Source organism: Chionomys nivalis, chromosome 26 (assembly GCF_950005125.1).
Source record: "Chionomys nivalis chromosome 26, mChiNiv1.1, whole genome shotgun sequence".
Classification (NCBI taxonomy): Eukaryota; Metazoa; Chordata; class Mammalia; order Rodentia; family Cricetidae; genus Chionomys; species Chionomys nivalis.
Window position 1 is genome coordinate 21578397 of NC_080111.1, and position 20357 is coordinate 21598753.

At 36.4% G+C, this 20357-nt stretch overlaps 1 protein-coding gene across 2 annotated transcripts in view; it reads right to left on the reverse strand.

Moving 5' to 3' along the window:
• Positions 1-20357, reverse strand: part of Hgf (hepatocyte growth factor) — a 65430-nt gene that overhangs the window by 16074 nt on the left and 28999 nt on the right. For both annotated transcript variants that reach the window (XM_057758508.1, XM_057758507.1), the window contains exons 8-10: positions 9938-10112; positions 5027-5154; positions 773-875 (exon numbers count right to left, since the gene is read on the reverse strand). In XM_057758508.1, coding sequence (XP_057614491.1) covers positions 773-875; positions 5027-5154; positions 9938-10112 — 406 coding nt within the window. The remainder of the gene's footprint in view (positions 1-772; positions 876-5026; positions 5155-9937; positions 10113-20357) is intronic.

Genomic DNA, 20357 nt, shown 5'->3' on the forward strand with positions numbered 1-20357 from the left:
GCTGTGTGACAAGCATTTAATAATATATCATAACTTTTTCTTTTATTTGGTGTATATAGTCTGAGGCATTTACTAGTAATCTGTTTTAAGCAACAACTATGTGCAAGTTTTTTTTTATGGTTTCATAAGTGCTAATACTGTTTCTAGTTCAAGGTGGATGCTATCATCTTTAATAAAATATCCATCATATGTATATACAGTTCTTCAAATATATAAATATAATATAAATATATTTTCTTAAGTTACAAGAGTATTTCTGTAGTGACTTTAAAGTTTTATACACTATAGCTACTATGGAAAATCTGTTTCTATAAAGTCTCTTAAAGTAAGTATTTAATATAAATATGCATATAAAATCACTTATACATCTATGTCACAAACCACTATTAATCTTAATTTTACTAGCACTATCACCCTTGACCTGCCAACTATACTCTCTTGTTGCATTCTATAATTCTTTTGTCAATGTGACTAGATCCTCCATAAAATTTGGGATTAAACCACATATCTACATTTTCTTTTCCCCCATAGTAACTGTTATATTTCAAATACAATATTAAGTGTTCAACAAATACACACTGGTTAGATTACATATTTAAAATTTTGCTATAGACAAAGAACAATGGTATAAGTTATATAGACAGAATCAATTTATTGTTTATATTGGCTCCCTCTATTAAAGAATAGAAGGAAATAACTGTGTATATATTTGAATATACATAATTACTAATATCATCAAATTTTGTCAGTAGGAAGAAAGAAGTCTATATACCGGTGTAAATCCTCCATATTCTTGTCCCACATTGAGCATGTAAGTCCAGACCTTGTTTTGGATAAGTTGCCCATGTAATTTTTCCCATTGCCGCGATAACAATCTAGGCATAAAATACACAGGACTCAATACTATTGTAAAGGAGAAAACATTCACACTTTGTAAGCATGTTAAGCCATCAAAATCAACACAATAATAAAACACAAGCTAACATCTGTGTAAATTAATGAGAAATATATCAGAATAAGTATCTCTAGTCTCAGTCCAATTTTGATTCCAACTGTAAATGCTCATGTCAATTTGAACACCCCAAATAACACCTCTCACATTAAAAAAAATCAGAAAGGAGGCTCCTTACGACACCAAAGAAATAAAAAGTTTTAAGTAATCTTTGTAATTTCCAGAATTTTCTTTAGAAATGTTTCATTGTGCAGAAAATTGCATATAAACATTTGTACAAAAATAACATAATAAAATTCTATTCCAGTGAGTTACTTGTGTTTAGATTTGGGTTTCTCGTGATGTTGACATCCTGAGTCACCCAGGACAGCTGTTGCACAAATGTTTTCAGTCTCAATCACTACAAGAGCAGGTTAAAGGAGACAGGAATAGTGTCCAGGCGATAGCCTGCACTCTTCCGAGTGTGACATCCTCGGCACGTGACGTCAGTTTGGCGCATCACTGCTGATGTAGCTGGTCACTTGGTTAGGTGATGGAAAGGAAAAACTTCTCTTTGCACGAAACAGTAACAGCAGATCCTACATCTGCCAGGCTTTAAACTGAGTAACCATCCTATTTCCAAACAAAATTTCACCAAACGCTGAGGCATATGATGATGGGTTTTCGTGAGTCAGGTTTAATGTATTGCTCATAGAATGCTTATTTTTCTATTTCTAGTAATTCTTCTCTCCATCTGCCTCTTCCACTTATTATTAATAGAATTAGTGGTATGCATAGAGACTTGTACTTTCCATTTATTTTCAAAGGAATATATACATATATTCTCACTCATATATACACACATATATATTTCTCATACATATATATATATACATGTGAGTTATATGTGCATTACATGATGATATGTATCTGTCTATCTATCTATCTATCTATCTATCTATCTATCTATCTATCTATCTATCTCCCATTCCTTTTGATGCTCAAATGCTTTCCTGTCACCATCACTCAGCATGTAAGTACAAATTAGTGTCTTTGCATTTAAATGCTTATTTTTTTTTTTAAAATTGGGCTTTGAGTTACAAACTTGAATTTCATAAAGAAGTTAAGTGAATTTTGTCTTCAAATTAGAATAGCATTCGTGAATTTTCTGAAACAGCCTTAAACATACTTCCATCTTTTGTGCTAATTATTAATGTGAAGGTCTTCTCAACATTGGAGACTGAAAAATGAACATGCACTGACTCTGAGAAACACTGACATTGCTGGGTAACTGCAGTATCCAACATTCAGTCAGGATTAGGGTTTTCTATGAACAATCATTTGTATGTAATTAGTATGTAAGTGTTATCTTTAATAAGTAACAAAATACATATATACCAAAGAAATACATCAAAAATAATTTCTTTATTATTTATTGACTGAAAATTCTTTAAGTATACTGAGTCTCTATTTCTATATCTAGGATTATGTGAAACTGTCTCAGATGAGAAGTGGTCCGGTCTTCCACATCACACTTCTTTCTCCATGGGATGATGGAGAGAATTTCCATAAAAATTTAACCATTTGTGCTTCCCAATTGCCTGTTCTGGTAGCCACTTCTCTCCTTAGACAAATGCTACTTTGTTATCTTTTCTTCTCCTTCCTAAGTTGGATAGCAGACTGTTGGTGAATTTTTTAATTTTTTTTTTTAAAGACAGGCTTTCTCTGTAACAGTAGCTGTTCTGGAACTAGCTTTTGTTAATTTTTAAATCTTTCAATTTATTCATTGAGTCTATATTTTTCTGAGGTGTATTTTTATATGCTTTTACTATGATAATTTTCTTTCCTTTGGTTTCATTCATCTCAATTCTTTTAATATATAATATTATATATTCTGATGATTAAATATCTAAAACTCTATCTTCATAACCTAGTAGATATTTTTGCAACAAGATATTAAAGGAATTATATATTTTTTACTTTCTGTTTTTGTCCAACTGGAAAATGTTTCCAACTTACTCATCTACAGATAAAACTTATACTTGTTATTACCCAAAAGGACAAGAGTAACATCCGTTTATATGAGTATATGCATATATATAGATTGCTTTACATGTGTGTGCATATATGTGTATGTAAAGAAAGAGAAAGCAATTTGCAATATATAGTGGCATGTAGTAAAGATTTGTGTTAAGATTATAGAATGTAGACTTATCATATATCAGTAGATGACATATGATAGATTATAGATACAAAAGAATAGATGATAGATAGATAGATAGATAGATAGATAGATAGATAGATAGATAGATAGATAGACAGACAGACAGACAGACAGACAGACAATAGGCATAGCTTCTGATGTAGCAATTGAATGCTGAATTGGCTGACAATATTTCCTGAGTAGTGGCTGTGTGCTTTCTTCATAGCATGTTGCTGACCAAGTCTAGCAGACTCTTGTATTAGATAAAATATGTTGTTAAATAATAAGTTTTTAAATAATCAATGAGAGAAAAGATGGGAAGATATAAAGGTTGTTAGGAGAGTCTAATTCAAGCTCACTTGTACTAGTTGAATAATTTGAGCAAATTTCTTTATTCATTAAAGTAAACTTTTGATCTTTATTAAATATATTCATTATATTTATTTTAAATATAAATAGATAATAAGCACTATTATCTATTTAATCATAAAATAAAATATCCATATATTCTGTTCCCTGATTCTTTTGTAGGTGGCCATGTGTGTTAGAACATCTCAAAATGCACCAGAAGTTCTCCAAACAGCTGTCTGTGTCCTCCTTCTCCTATCACGATTTCAGGAACCATCTCAGTGAATGAGACGGGGAGGCTGAAGACTCAGCTGCTAGCTAATATCCCCTAATTATTAGCTTTAACTTTATTTCCAGCTGACCTTTAAGCGTGGCAAATGGTGAAATGGATGGAAAGGGGCCCCTCCCTCCCTCTGCCTACAGACTGTTTGCAGAGCTGCTCCTGAATGCTGACCCTGGAGGAAAAGTTGAAGAACAAAAGTACATAGGGGCAATGAGCCGAAGAGATGGAGCTGGAGGCAGGCTTGGACTTTTCATGACAACGGCCATGACTTTTAAAGATCATAAAGAGTATAATTTTCAATTTATTGCACACCAACGTGTATAGAGTACATCATCATTCACCAGTGACCAATTATTTCCACAGAGGGAACTTCGATCCATCTACTACTGCGCCTGAATCAGCTGTCTTAAGGTACCTACGATTCCTAGTCAAAGACATTTTCCTTACACCCTGCAATGAGGTCATCTTCGCTAAGACCCAGGTTCCAGGCACTTCCTTGTGCAGGATCTACTGAGACACTGTTTCTTTGGCCCGCCTATCTGAAACTCTCGCTGGGAATTCTCTTTCCATAAGGCATACAGTGCCATCCCGCTGAAGCTCTACTCAGATCGCCTAACTTCTCAGCCTCCTTTATCAGTCCTGAGAGCTCCTGCAAGGCCAACGATATTGTCTTTAGAATCTCTTTTGCTGGCCCATCTTGCTCATTAGGCCACAGCCAGTTACAGAATTGATTTCTTATTAAACTTTTGAACTACTTGCATTTACAGTTTCCTAGAATGTTCTTTTAATATTGGGAGGAATCACTCTCTGTCCTCCCAACCATCCTTAAATCCCCCTATCCTTTACACAGAAAATCCACCCAAACCTTGGAAACATAAGAGATCAACACCCTCACTTCTCGCTTGCAGCTCATTTTCTCTCTGGTATCTAGGCACAAAGTTACACAATAACCCACTAGCATTTCATGCTTCTGCTTACTAGAAAGCAGTTCTCTCGAGCCAGACATTTAGTTTTGTGTACTGGTACTGATTTTATAATCCCTTAATAACCACATAATCCCTTAAATAACAGCTAACTAAATACATGAGTAAATAAATGTTGAAGGAATTAGTGAAGAAATGGATATATAAAACACACCATTCCTGTTCAACGATCTTCCTTGCGAGCCTGAAGAGCAGTTCAACAAGAAACTGAATGCATTCTCTTCCAGGCATTTCCCCTGGTTTTAATCATGCCCCTACTACAAAATGTCAGCTATTACCTTGTCCACTTGACACATCACACTTGGGAATTTGCGAGCAGTAGCCAACTCGGATGTTTGGGTCAGTGGTAAAACACCACGGTGATTCAGCCCCATCTGGATTGCGGCAATAATTTTCTCTAAGGTCCCTGTGGAGAGGAAGCACGTTAAGGTAAGTCGCCTCACAAAGTTCTCACCACTACATTTCCCGGATCCCAGATGTATGCCTGGCTTGATTAGAACAGTGATTATAACTTGGAACTCTGTATACACCACACACACCAGGGCTGTTAAATAAACACTGTCCTCCAAACCTCAGGTTCTTCAAGCATGCAGCTGCCTGAGGGACTAAAGAGACAGAAGCTCCCAGTTATCTTCACTAAGTAGCAAAGTTTGACTCCCACTATATATGTTTAATATATATAACAAATTTATTAATGATGGGGAAACTCATAATTCTTTTTGTAGAAGAAAACTTACTAATAGCTGCTTCTCATTTAAAATGGAATTTGAAACTATGCAAAGTTTTAATAAAATCAAAAGGTTTCTTTTTCCCCTTGATTTATGTATTTATTTGATACATGTAATTTGGTACGTAGATTTCTTCTAATCAAAAAGTTTTTCTCATAGAACCTCCATCTGGTGATGGATGGAGATAGAGACTGAGACCCACATTGGAGCACTGGACTGAGCTCCCAAGGTCCAGTTGAAGAGCAGAAGGAGGGAGAACATGAGCAAGGAAGTCAGGACCGCAAGGGGTGTGTCCACCCACAGAGACAGTGGGACTGATCTATTGGGAGCTCACCAAGGCCAGCTGGACTGGGACTGAATGAGCATGTGATCAAACCGGACTCTTTGAATGTGGCTGACAATGAGGGCTGACTGAGAAGCCAATGATAATGGCACTGGGTTTTGTTTTTTTTTTTTTTCTTTGTTTTTATTATTATTATTTCCGTTTTATTAATTTCACCCTGACACAATTTCTTTCCATATTATGATGTGGCCGTGTGGACAGAACAGCTATTGGATTCTTGGGCTTTCCGTTTGTAGACAGTCATTGTTGGACCAGCTGGACCACAGCCTGTAAGACACTCTAAGAAATCCTTCATTTCATCAGGATTTATCACATTGTTTATCAGGTTGCTCTAGAGATCCCTGACGGATACACTTTCTTAGTGTGTTTCTGTGACCACAGTGCATGGCTTAATTGCCACAAGCTCATGTGTGTCTTGTAGATCCTCTTGATGTTGGTATAGTTTTATTCCATTATAGTCAGATAAAATACAATATTTCAATTTTTCCGTATCTGTTAAGACGTTCTTTGCATCCTATTATAATTTTTTTCTTTTTTTTTTTTTTTTTTTACTTATTTATTTATTTTTTTGATTCTACTCCACGTACTGGCTTTTTGGGAGCCTAGTCTGTTTGGATGCAGACCTTCCTAGACCTGGATGGAGGGGGGAGGGCCTTGAACTTCCCACAGGGCATGGCACCCTGATTTCTCTTAGAACTGGAGAGGGAGGGGGAGGGAGGGAGTAGGAGGGAAATAGGAGGAGGTGGAAATTTTTAATAAATAAATTTTTAAAAATGTTTTTCTCAGTTTAGAGAGGTTACTTATTATCTTTATAGGTATAGCTAAGCAATTAAGACTCAATTATAATGTATGTCCCTAACAGTAGAGTAAGTTGTCCATGTAGATCATGTATATATTTCATCATTGTTTTAATTAGAAATGTAGATATCTATTAAAGTTCTTTAGATTTCAACTTATATTACTGGTATTTTTATCTGCTTACTGTGGTGCTGTTTGCAGTTACCCTACAAGCATTAAATCACCATCCATGTTTTTATTTCTTTTGATAAGGTTTATAGTGAACAAAACATGAATGCATGCATGTACAATCTTCTAGATAGAATTGTAATTATCTCAGCACAATTAAGAGTTTTTTAATCTCATTAATATCCAAATGAAATCCAAGAAACAGACAAAGTTGTGAGGCATAAGCTTGCATTTAGTCAGAAAACTAATGAGTAAATCTGTTGCACGGTAGTGTACACTGGAAAGATTTGTCACTCATATTGGCTTAAAAAATGCTGATTGGCCAGTTGCCAAGCAGGAAATATAGGCAGGGTGACCAGACTAGGGGAATTCTGGAAAGAGGAAAAGAAGATGCAGTTGACAGCCAGATGCACAGGAAGCAAGATGAGAATTCCTTACTGAGAAAAGCTACCAAGCCACATGATATTATGGGTTAATATAAGTTGCAAGATGTTGAGGGAGCTGCGGGCTGAGTTCCTGCCGCCTGGCTTCCAGCTGCCTGGTTAGCTTATGCCCCGAAATAACAGCACACAAACTGTATTCTTTTAAAACTGCTTGGCCCATTAGCTCTAGCCCTTACTGGCTAACTCTCATATTCCAATCAACCAATCTCTAATAATCTGTGTAGTACCAGTCTTACCAGCAAAGATTCAGCATGTCTGACCTGGTGGCTTTCACCTATGTTCTAACCTATCAGGCCAAGCAGTTTCTTTATTGATTAACCAATGAAATCAACAGATTGATATATAACACTCCCACATCAGCAAGAGTTGTGGTTAGTAATAAGCCTGAGTAATAGACCAAATCATTTATAATTAATATAAGCCTCTGTGTGTTTATTTGGGAGTGAATTGCTGAGGGACTGGGTAAAACAGAAACTTCTATCTACATAAATCTATCTTGTCAAACTCAATCTTGACAGAAACTCATTTCTTACCATATATTTTAAATTTAATAAAAGTATAATTACATAATTTCTTCATTTCCTTTCCCCACTATACTTTTTTTCTTTTTATTTCTTTTCTTTCATATATTACATAAACTGCAGTTTATCCTCCTTCTTTCCTGCCAGTCCCTCCTCCTGTCTCCCTTCTTCCCCAGACCCATTCCTTTTTTTTTTTTTCAGAAAGGGCAGACCTCCAAGGGATATCAACAAAGCATGATATAACAAGTTGCAATAAGAGTAGGCACATAACCTCATTTTAAAGTTGGATGAGGCAACTGAGTAAGAAGAAAAGAACAACAAAAATTGGCAAAAGAGTCAGAGAGCGCCCCAACTCCCACTGTTAGGAGTTCCACAATACCAAGGGACACAATTGTAAAATATTCGCAGAGGTCCTACGATGTGGGAGGTCCTTCTGTCTGTGTGTTGCTTTTCTTGGTTAATGAATAAAGAAACTGCCTTGGCCTATTTATAGGGCAGAATATAGGTAGGCGGGTAGGAAGAAGGGCAAAGTCAGAGAGACACCATGGGGCCACTGCCTGATTCAGACATGCCGAAGCTTTGCCAGTAAGCCACTGCCATGTGTTGATATACAGATTAATAGAAATGGGTTAAATTAATATAAGAGTTAGCCAGTAAGAAGCTAGAGCTAATGGGACAAGCAGTAATTTAAATAATACAGTTTCTGTGTGATTATTTTGGGTGTAAGGTAGCCGGGAGGCCAGGAAGAACAAGAGGCCCCCCCCTCCTCCAACAGTCCTAGTCAGACCCATACAGGGTCTCTGATTGTTGGATTAGTCTCTGTGATCACCTATGAGTCCTAGTTAGTAGATTCTGTGGGCCACTTTCTTGTTGACAAAACTCAATCAACCCATACTCAAACTCCTACAATTTTCAAATTCATCACTGGAAAACATGAATAAATTTTTTCCTTTAAAATATCATTACATTTTAAACTTTATATATAAAGTATTTATATATGTAATATTTTGCATTTAATTCACATAAGTTTACAATACTAAATACATAACTGCTCAGTTAAATTATTTTGCACTTTTGATTCAAAGCAAGATAATTAAGTGAATCTAAAATTGCAAAAGCCTTCATGGGCCTAGTTTTAGAATCAGCCCCCAAAATTGCCATCTTAGCCTAGAATAGATCCAAGCAAATATAGAGAGCTGCCCAAATTGCCTCTATATTTTGTTGTGTTTAATTGAGGAGTTATTTACAATTCCTGTAGTGAAATGATTACTATATAATTCATGTGTACTCATCATAAATAGCATAGCTCAATTACAGTATTATATGTATGGGAACAAATCCTGTTTAATAGAAGCAGAGAAATCTAACCAATATTCCTGTTTCTGCTAGACTGGAAAGGTTAAATAGGAAACCAATATTGTGAACATTCAAATATTGTGTCACATTTTAGTAACATTATAACAGCCCAGACTCTGGAGAAGAATTTATGCCAGGTTAATTTAGTCAAATAAGTTAATTAAGAAAGGAAGATTTAAATTCCTGTAAGATATAGAATTTAACTCTTCTTGGTTCAGCTTCAAGTAAGTTTACAAACCAAATTTCTATAACCATCCTCTTCTTAGATAAAAGGTAACCTGGTGTTTTCAAATGCTTAATAACTAGTATTATTCTTAATTTATATTGTGTATTTACTTATTCTGACATTTTAAATTAAAATATAATTATATCACTTCTCTTCTTTCCATCTTTCCTACTCTTCTGTGCTTTCCCTCCAACCCCACCCATGTCACCTCCCAACACTCAAATCAATGGCCTCTTTTACTATTATTGTTATATATGGGTAAATATAAATATGAAGTGCTTTATCCATGTTTATTGTTTGTGTGCACCTGGTTTCAGGGCTGACCATTTTGTATTGGGTCCTCAGTCAGGGGTCGGGGGCTCATCCATGGAGAAGGTTAATTACTCCCTCAACAGTCATGGACTGTAGTTTCTCTGCCTAGGAAACGGCCACATGGGATCCCCCCTGTTTATTTGAAGCCCGAAAAGAAGAATAGCCCCCATTTTTCTCTTAAGTAGACGTAGGCCATCAAATTATGAGGGCTGCTAATACAAACATGAGCAGACCCCATCTACCCCATTTCCCTGGGAACCACTGAAGTTTGAGGCATTTCCAAAATCGACTCACTTGCACTTGAAGTTCTCAGGGGTTACATCGTGCTGGTGAGGGTACTGAGAATCCCAGCGCTGACAGGGAATTCCATTCCAAATGGTATTGCTGGTTCCCCTGTAACCTTCTCCTTGGCCTTGGATGCATTCGGTTGTTTCCATAGGGACAGCAGTATCATTCACAGAACTGTGAGCTGTTGGTGCAAAAAAAAATATGAGCTTAAAGAAAATCTATCTTTCATCATGCCCGTTGCCCTTGTCACTGCTCACTGCATTGTGGTACTAGGGATTTTTTTTTATCATTCTAAAGTTTAAATAAAAATTAAATGGAGTCAGAAATCGACTTAACATATTACTATCTCCTTTCCAATTTTTCCTACATTTCAATCCTAACTTAATTTTTTTCGTGAAGAGTACCATAAAGATATTGACTTCCATATATCTCTGTAATATACATGCTTAAATCAGTTCCTTCTGAAATGACTAGTGTCATTCCAACAGTCAAGTTTCTTTAGTACAAAAAAACTTAACAATTTAATCATCATCAACTTTCTTTTATATGGTAAACATAGAAGTTAATACAGTATCTTTTCAACTGAATTTTGGGGATTTACAAAACTCAGTTGTTCCTACTTTCATTTTCCAACTATCACACATCATTATATATGTGTGCATGCGCCCGTGTGTGTGTGTGTGTGTACATGATGCTGTTACTGTGTAAAAAGAATAATGAGATTTATTTTTGTCATAAACCAGAGTCATTCTTTCCGTGTTGAATGTACTCTCTACCAAGTATAACTGGGGCATTTTAGGAGTTGAGTGTGAGGTTGTACACAAGGATCTGGGCACTCAGAAGACTGAGGAGAAGACTGAGGTTTGAGACCAGCCTGGACCATGCTCACACGCTTCCTCAAAACAAAACACCAAGGAAAATGCATAAAGCTTTGATTGGTTTGTTACAATCAGAAGTAACCACCCCAGGTATCTTTATGACAGATAATCATACAGCAATCTCTGGATAAAAGACAAGTTTGGAACCATCTCAGACTATTCAGATTGAAGTAAATTTCTCTGTAGCTTTACATTCTAGAACTAAATGGGTCCCCTCTACAAATACAGAATGGTCTCTACATGCTGTCTATATACAACAGTATAAAATTAGTAAAACAACTTCTTTTCTACATTTATTTCTCTTTTACATGTAGACAGATGCTTTATTTCATTAAATTCTCTGAGCTATGTCCATGTAAGATTATCATTGTTCTATAAAGTTTTGTAAATATAAACAGTGATAATAACAGTTACACAAAACACCACTTCTCCTGGACAAAAATCTAGAATTTGTGGGAGGTGGGCTCCAGTATACCTGTGGTCTTGATTATTTTAATCAAGGTAGGAAACCCCCCCACGTGAGTGGCACAGATCTGTGTGGGTTACTGGACGGCAGAGAAGGGACCGAGGAACCCTCATCTTGCTTCCTGCTTTCTGATACAGATGTGACATGAGCCAGCACATCGAGCTTTGTCACCTTAACATCCCCCCCACGTAAACTGTGACTTTAAACGTGAGTCAGAATAAACTTTCTCCATTAGGCTGCTTTTGTCGGGGTGTGATCTCACAGCAACAGGAAAAGAAGCTGAAACAACGTGTTTCCCCTAATTTCTCTTCAAACTTATCAAAATAATAACTTTGCTCTAATTCATTTACAGTAACCAATATTTCTCGTATCTCCTTTAGGAAATAGAACTGCAGTTCAGAAATACCCTAATTTATAAAGAAATGAAGATAAAAATGTTTGGTGATTGAACTCTATATGGCTATTTGATAGCATTATATAAAATAACAGTGTTACTAGTGATAGACAGGGAGATGATACGTAGATGGATGAATAGATAAAGGATAGATGACAACTTCATAAATAATAAAAAATTATCATTCTATTAAATGACTTGGATAGAAGTTTGTACTGAGAACTCAAGACTTGATTTTGATATTAACTAAAATGTTTTACAAAATGAGATGGATTTCATAGTCCCTGGTAACTATATTTCATCAAATTTAGTTCTATCAAGTTAGATAATGTAGAATCAAATAATTGGAGGAGACTCAATGTGGGATGTCTTGGAATGAAAATAACTCTAAAATAAGCAGACCTTATACTAATACATTGTACTTCTTACTATTATTCTTTGATAGGACTCTAAGATAAGCAGACTTTGTACTAATACATTGCGCATCTTATTATGAATATCTTACTGTTCTATGATAGGAATAAGGACAAAAACATGTATTGAAGAATCCATATTTTTCCTCCATTGCTATGGTTTGGCTATGGCCATTTCCTCTGGGTTTTTGAAATCTGGTTGCCATTGATTGTATTTGTTTTGGGAGCTGGGGACTTTTAGAGCAATCAAGTCATCAAGAGACATTCACACTTCCTTAAAAGACTGGGTTCATTCCACTGAAGGTGTCTCAATAAAGCAACAGCTCTTTGTGTTTGTTCTTCTCCTTCTATGTCTACTTGTTCTTCTGCCTTCCAAGATGTTCAATGCAATGTCAATGCCTCACCATGTGCTGTGACTCAGCTTTGAACCCTAAGCTGAGTGATCCCCTCTGTCATAGAAACATAAGAGACGAAGATAGTCAGCTCTTGGACACAAGTTCTTACACCAACCTGGTGTTTGCAATCAGAGCGTGAATCCTGAAGATGGAATGTCCTTCACAGTTGGGGATGCTAGTAAGAAAGCACACTTCTATTGGTCTTTTCGAAGTTAGATTGCCTGTCTTAATCACTTTAGCTCTTTACTGCCCTCCTTACTTGTGTGTTTCCTGTCTACTGGTGACCAGCACTGTCCTTGCTATGTTGCTCCTGTGCACCACAGCTCAGTCTCCCTGGACATCAGTCAGTGTTACGTTGATTACATGAGGACTATACTTTCCCTGAGAAAACAGCTCAAACTTTATTTCAAAGAAAAGAATATGCTCTGTCTTGACAGACACTAACCAAAGAAGGAAAAATTAAAGGGTAACGTAGTCAGACATAACTGGGAATTTGACCATTACCTGATGATGTAATACTTTAATATGTTACCAGCTTCTGAAGACTGTTTTCTCTACTGTGTGCAGCTTCTTTTAGACAGAAGAAAGGTGTCAGAGGGATATCTGGAAGCAGGACATTCTGCCTCAGCTCCCTATTCATTTTAAATATGACCTTAAATATTAAATTTATGACCGGTGAGAGCTGATATCTGAAATACTACATAGAGATCTCAGTTCAAAGATGAGTTGAAATGGAATCAGTGAGAAGATTATTAAGATAAGTAAAGAAGACTGTAACTTATTAGAAAATCAGTCTCTGGCAGAAGCAATGGGTGGTTGTTAGCAATAACATAATTATCAGAAAAACTTGAGGAGAAAATAAATTTAAAATACCAATAGAAAATAAATAATTTCAATGAGCGAGCACATTTTGAAATTTCAGGAAAACCTACACTAGAAAAATTGTGACTCTAATAAAATCAAAGAGTAAAAGAACCTGAAGTTGGATGGATAGGGAAGCGAGAAGTCACAGAGGAGTTTGCAATGAGGAAGAATAGGTCCAAAATGTATTGCAGGAAAAAAGACTCTAATAAAATCAAAGAGTAAAAGAACCTGAAGTTGGATGGATAGGGAAGCGAGAAGTCACAGAGGAGTTTGCAATGAGGAAGAATAGGTCCAAAATGTATTGCAGGAAAAAAAACTAATTAAAACAAGGAAAATCAATAGTCTAATGACATTAGGCACATATCTCACTAATGTTTACCCACTGTAATGTCAGAGTCAAGTTGAGAAGTCTATGTTGCTAGAGTTGACTTTATCACAGCTGAAGAGGTTTCCAACAGGAGTTGATGGAATGACATTCCACTTTTAAATGTATTTATAAGATGCTCATCCCTTGAACTGTTAAGCTGACTGTTCATCTCAGCTTCCATTCACATTTCTAACTACTCCATTGGTTTATGTCATTATTATTATGATGATGATTATTATTCTCATCATAACTATCATGTGTGATGTTTTGGTTTTTTAGCACAGGAATGGCTTTCTTTTCAGCCTCCTAAATGGGATTACGGACATAAACCACCATGCCTATCACTTCAGGAGGATATTTTTTACAGATTTTGATGGAAAATTATGTTTAAAAGTCAATATTCACTAAAATAACCACAAAACACATTAGTATATTACTATAAAGGCAAAGTTATGAGGATTCAGCCATTAAAATACCTTGCTCATAAGCTTGAGCTCTTGAATTCAAATCTGCAACATCCACATAAAAGCTGAGTCTGCCCGTGGGTACTGTGACCCAGCACAGTTTGTGGGATTGCTGGGGACAGACAGATTCCTGGTGATAAGTGGGTAGACAGTCTAGCCAAATCAGTGGGTTACCAGTTCAGAGACCCTGTCTCGACAACTAACAATGGAGAATAACCGAGAGAGAACCATGCTTTAAAATTCCAGTCTCCACAACACACAGATGTAGATGCATTTGCATACACACACATGCACATGTGCACATACTCATACATACATATGCCACAAACACACAAACAGAGGCTTTGTATCACATAACATATTCTAATTTAGTTCAGAAAAAAAGATTTTAATAATTGAAATTATAAAATGCCCAGATGTAAAAAATTAATATTTGAAATAATTGAAATATTTGAAAAATCAATATTGTGTCAATAATTTTTATGTTTCATTAAGCTTTATAAAGATGAAAAATAAGTAAGCAATGATTGTCATTTTTACCTATTAGTTCAATGAGCATCTATAACCTTATAGGATCTTAAATATCTTAGTTTTTATTTTTCCTTGTTTTAATTTATTGGAAATATATCATAGTTTTAGCTACAAATAATGATACTGAATTCAGGGTTAGTATATCTCACATTCCACTGCTAGAAGTGACCCCATCAAGAACGACATAATTCTACAGTGCATACAGTAAATAATTTGGATGAATGAAGGTGTATTAGTATAAGCACCTAGGGCAACTCAGTAATTTTTATCAATAAGACTTATTAAGAGACTCTTTTGAAGCTGTTCAATAAATATTATCTGATAAATGATATTATACATGATATATAATTTGCCCATAGACCATTAAACCATGATATAAACAAAATAACTTATTTCTGAACTACAATAAAATAGGTTCCTTCTGCTGCCCTACTGTATCAACACTAAAACCTAAAGCAAAAGAGAAACAAATGCTTCACGATAACTGATTTGGAAAGGGCTGTCAAATACTGGGAAAGGCATTCCTTTGTACTTAATCCTTCAACAAGGCACTCGGATTGAGGAAGGTTCAAAGTGTCTCTAGTGACCGTACCAAGAGTAAAGGAAAGAACAGCATCACAACCCAGTATCTGCTGGAGCTGATCAACTTGATGTAAAACAACATACTTTTAAAATACATCATCACCACACACACAAATATTTGTGCAAGTTCACGCTGAGCATACCAGGAACTCTTTGGAGAATTCCTCAAAATAAAATATTTTGCCAGGGGTGTCGGTGGTGGCCAGACTTTGGACACAAATTCGAAGATATTTAACTGTTCCTTTGTTGCCTAGCCTAAGAGGAATGCTTGTCCTTGGTGATTGACACAAAAGGGGACTCCCACATTATTTCTGTTTGGAAATACTTTAAAGAACACAACATTCACTATTGAAACTTCAGCTGCCTTGTTACAAAACCATCAAATACAGTGGGAGCTTCTTGGAACATTCGACTAACTTTGCTGGTTTGAATTCAGGGTGATCTGGTTGCCAGAACATTTGAAGGCAGTTTGCAAGTTTAAATAGATATGTTTAGATAAAGAGGGTTGATTTATCTAATTCTTAGGGTAAACATCTTTTCCAGCTAGGCATAAGTAGAAAGAGATCACTAAAAACAAATGAATCTGGCCATGGTAGACTACACCTGTAATCCTGTATTTGGCGGGCTAAAGAAGTTGGTTCATAAGATCAAAGTCAGCTTGGACTATCTGAACTACATAAGTAAGTAAGTAAACAAGTAAATTTCATTAATGTTCTCTGTGAAAATCTTGCCAGGTCTTTGCAGAGAAACTGTATTTTTTAAATAAATGTTTGTGAATAGGAGCTGGAGGGTAAGGGTCTCAAAGAGTCACACCCAGGGCTTTCTAAGCTCTGTCTATACAGAGAGCCAAATCCTTACATTCACAACCCTTCACCAAGTCACAATCCTTGTCAAACACAATTCAGATTTCCCAAGAGAGCTAAGGAGCCTGACACCTGCCACTTGTGAGCGTGTGTGTGTGTGTGTGTGTGTGTACATGTGTGCAGAGATCAGAAGAGAACAGCAGGTATTCCAGAGAAAGAGAGCGGTCCCCTACTCTCACATGGATGCTAGGGATGCAGGCTCAGGTCCTCACGCTTTTAATCACTCCTACCCACTGCCCCCGATGTTGCTCCCTGGCCCCGGACTCCTATTATTTTTTCAATAGTTAATACTAAATCGCTTAACACGCCAGTGGACAAACACCTGATTATCTGCTGGAGTTCATACCCCCTCATAGCTTCCTAACCATAGCTACTGAGGGGCAATGAAACACAGAATTCACCTCACAATGGTCCTCAGAGTCTTAAGTACACTATATAAAGCCACTCTCCTGTCAACAGTACTTGTACTCCGTGGACCACAAAGGGCAGGATCAAGCCCACTGTAAATTTAAAGAGCTTCTTGCTTTAAAGTTGACATGGGAAAGTAGTAAAGACCTCCAAAGTACAAACCTCAAATTGCTTGCACGTTTGCTCCCCATGTGAAGCCAGTATTCGTACTGAAACATTTCTCTGGACTTTCTCCAAGACTCTTCTGGTACAAAATACACAGGAGACAAGGCATTCATGAAACGTCTTCAAGTCTATAGTATTATTTCTTAGGAGATGGCTTGGAAAAGTCATCCAAGTGAAAGACTTTTCCCTTGAGAAGGGCATTGATAGTATGATTTTTTTTCTTCCTGACTGAGAATATAATAAATACAGTTTTATTTCTATTAATCTCTGCTCTGGCCTTGAACGTCCTAATAAAACTCAGTGAAACAGTCAGTATTCTTTTTAAGAAGGAAGACAGTTTGTCATAAATATGTTCCCAGCATCTGAGTACACTGAACTTTTATGGATAATGATACCCTCTTTTAAAGAGGCTCATACTGAATTTTACTTCAAGAAAGCCTTTCTGTATTTGTTATCAATGGCTGCTTTGGAACAACAAAATGCTGAGGGTTCAGTAGTGTAAGCAATGGTAACTTATTTTCTCACAGTTCTGGAGACTGGGAGTTCAAGAACAAGGTTCTGTTCCACAGGTTCCTAATGAGGGTGGGTAGATGGCTGGCTTCTTGCCTTGTTTTCTAATGATGGAGGAACATAGGGAGAGTATTATCTTCCTATTGTTATAAACCATTATCTCCACTAACTTTTGGCTCTTTCTTAGAACTCTACTTAATGTTAAATCCTTCTAAAATACTTATGCCAAAATCTAATCATGTGGGGATTTAAGGCAACAGTATCTAAATTTTGGGATTGTAAGATTCAGTCCATTTTCATGCCACAAACAGATTCCTGAGCTATGGAATATCTGGGCAGCACATACTTCTAAAATGTCCCCAATCAAATACAATTTATCAACAAATTTAAAAAAAATAAGAAGGGAGGGAAGAAAGAGTTTAACAGAAATGAGATAAGACAAGACCAAAAGACAATCTATTATGCCAATAGGCAGTAAAAATTCGCAATAGCCCAGTAAATCTTGAAGCCTATATGTGAGCTAAGGACATGGTACAAAACTGTGTAAAAACACATTAGGTCTTGTTTTTTGTGGAAATCAAGAATCACAGAAAAAAATCAGAAAAACATAAAAGAAAAGTGAAAAACTGAAAACCTCTAAGAATCAGCCTTCATTCATTAACAACTTTTTATTAAACTCCTGCAATAACCAAATACTCAGCCTAACTGGAATCTACATCTTTGCATAGAGACTAAAAATAAAAAGATACTTGAAATATTCAGACTAATTAAGGATATGAAAGGGGATGTTTTGGTGGTATGAATATATAATAAAGGATAGGATAAGGGCAATGTGGCACATATCTTTAACCCTAGTACTCAGGAGGCAGAGGCAGGCAGATCTCAGTGAACTGGTCAGTTGGGTCTACCTAGAGAATATCAAGCAAACCAGGACCACATAGTAAATCCCTGATTCATAAATAAATAAATGATATTTGACCGAATCAAGGATAAATTTAGAAATGATAGTGGTACACACCTGTGATCTCTGCAGGTAGAAAGCAAAGGCAGAAGGATGTTCTATGTTTAAGCCAACTGGAACTATACAGTAAGTTCTAGAACAGCTAGAGCTACATCATGTCATCTGTCTCAAAAAGAAAAAGATAAAGAAGAAGGATGGGTAAGAAGGAAGAGGAGCAGGGAGAAGGAGAGAGGAGGAAGAGGAAAGAAGGAAGAGGAGAAGAAGTTGGAGGAGGAGAGGAAAGAGGAGGAAAGTGTTTCTATTGGGGATGGTACCTAAGCTAAAATTTATAGAAGTTATGACTGTAATCTAGACAAGAAAAGAAAGAAGGTGGTTGTGAAAGGCAGAAGTAGCATTAGTGAAAAGGAATTGCCTTGGGAATTCAGAGTACATGAGACATCAGAAAGAAAAGGAAAATGTGAAAAAATAAAAAAACATTGTACCTAAGACAGCAAGCAAGACTCCTGGAGAGAAAGCTGGCAGATTATGGGGTCACTTAGAGCATCAAAAATGTAGGAGAGGAGCAAAAGATGCTTCGTTTTATCTTCATTTGGAATCAAAGAAAGCCTTTGAAGTATTTCTATTCTCTCTCTCTCTCTCTCTCTCTCTCTCTCTCTCTCTCTATCTGTGTGTGTGTATGTGTGTGTCTGTATCTGTGTGCCCGTGTGTCTGTGTGTGTGTTTGTATGTGTATGTGTGTGTTATGGTACAGCTTAAGGATGAGAATTAATGTCACCAGGATTTTGTAAACATATTAGTTTCGTAGTATGAAAAAGAAAATGGAAAAGGAAAACCATGAAGAAGTAATAACTGCTCTCCTAAAATTATTCATCCAACTACTGATGATGAAAAATAATATTTTGGGGGACAATGGGGATAGTGATGAAACAAAATGGCGAATGAGGACATTCACAGAAGACTACACAGATAGCCTAGGTGAGGTACCAACTAGGAAATATGGAGGATAGTCACAGTGATGGGATTATGCTAGGATTTTATATTCTGAACGAGTTAAAAAATTGCTGCAATCATGCCAATGAGAATTTCAATCCCAGAATAGACCCTTCTAAGGGGTTAATAAAGAAATTCACAGAGAAAGATCTGACAGAAGTCCTCATGTTGCTAAGTTACTGGTGCTGAGAGATTGAGATCAGTTGGAGCAGGCAACAGGTGTATTTGCTCCAGTCCATGCACTCCAAGGTACGAAAGCAATGGTAAGGGATCTAACTCAACAACAACAAAAAAAAAGTGCTTTCATGTACACTTGGCATTCCTAAGAACCCCAGGGGTCTGCAGAATCAAGACTATCTCCAGTAACACTATAAGGTCATTTGTGTCCAAAATGCTGAAGGCACAGCAAACACAACATTCCTGGTTGCCTTCTCTTAAGATGGTACTAAGAAATTTGCAAAAAAAAAAAGAAAAAAGAAAAGAAAGAAAGAAAAGAAAAGACAGAAAGGAAGGAAGGAAAGAGCAAAAGACTAAAATGCCACAGATTTCTTTAATTCTGAAAATTACGTATTTTCTTATTAAAACTACATGTGCTATTAGCCAATGTTTTCACCATTACTAATGAGCTGACATGCTTTTAATCTCTAATATGGTAAGCATTGCTCACATAACCCACAGAGATATGTTGAAGACCCCAATGACAGAGCAGAGAATGCTTTCAGTCCTGATGTGGGATTCCCCTCTGCATGCTGTGAATATGTTTTATTGCCAGGAGTTAATAAAGAAGCTGCTTTTGGCCAGTGGCTTAACAGAGTAAAGCTAGGTGGGAAAACTAAACTGTATGCTAGTAGAAAGAAGGCTGAGTCAGGAGAAGCCATGTAGCCACCTATAGCCCACAAGAAGCCATGTAGCTGCCCAGAACCTTGCCGGTAAGTCACAGCCGCGTGGCCAGTGATATACACAGATTAATAGAAATGGGTTAATTTAAGATATAAGAGTTACCCCAAATCTACAGAGAAGCCCTGTCTCAAAAAAAAAATAAAAACAAAACAAAACAAACATAAAGGATGTAAGAGTTAGCCAGAAATACTCTTAAGCTATTGTCCAAGCATTATCGAAAATAACATAGTTTCTCTGTGTTTATTGTGGGGCCAGGCAGGACAGAAGCCTCCCCCA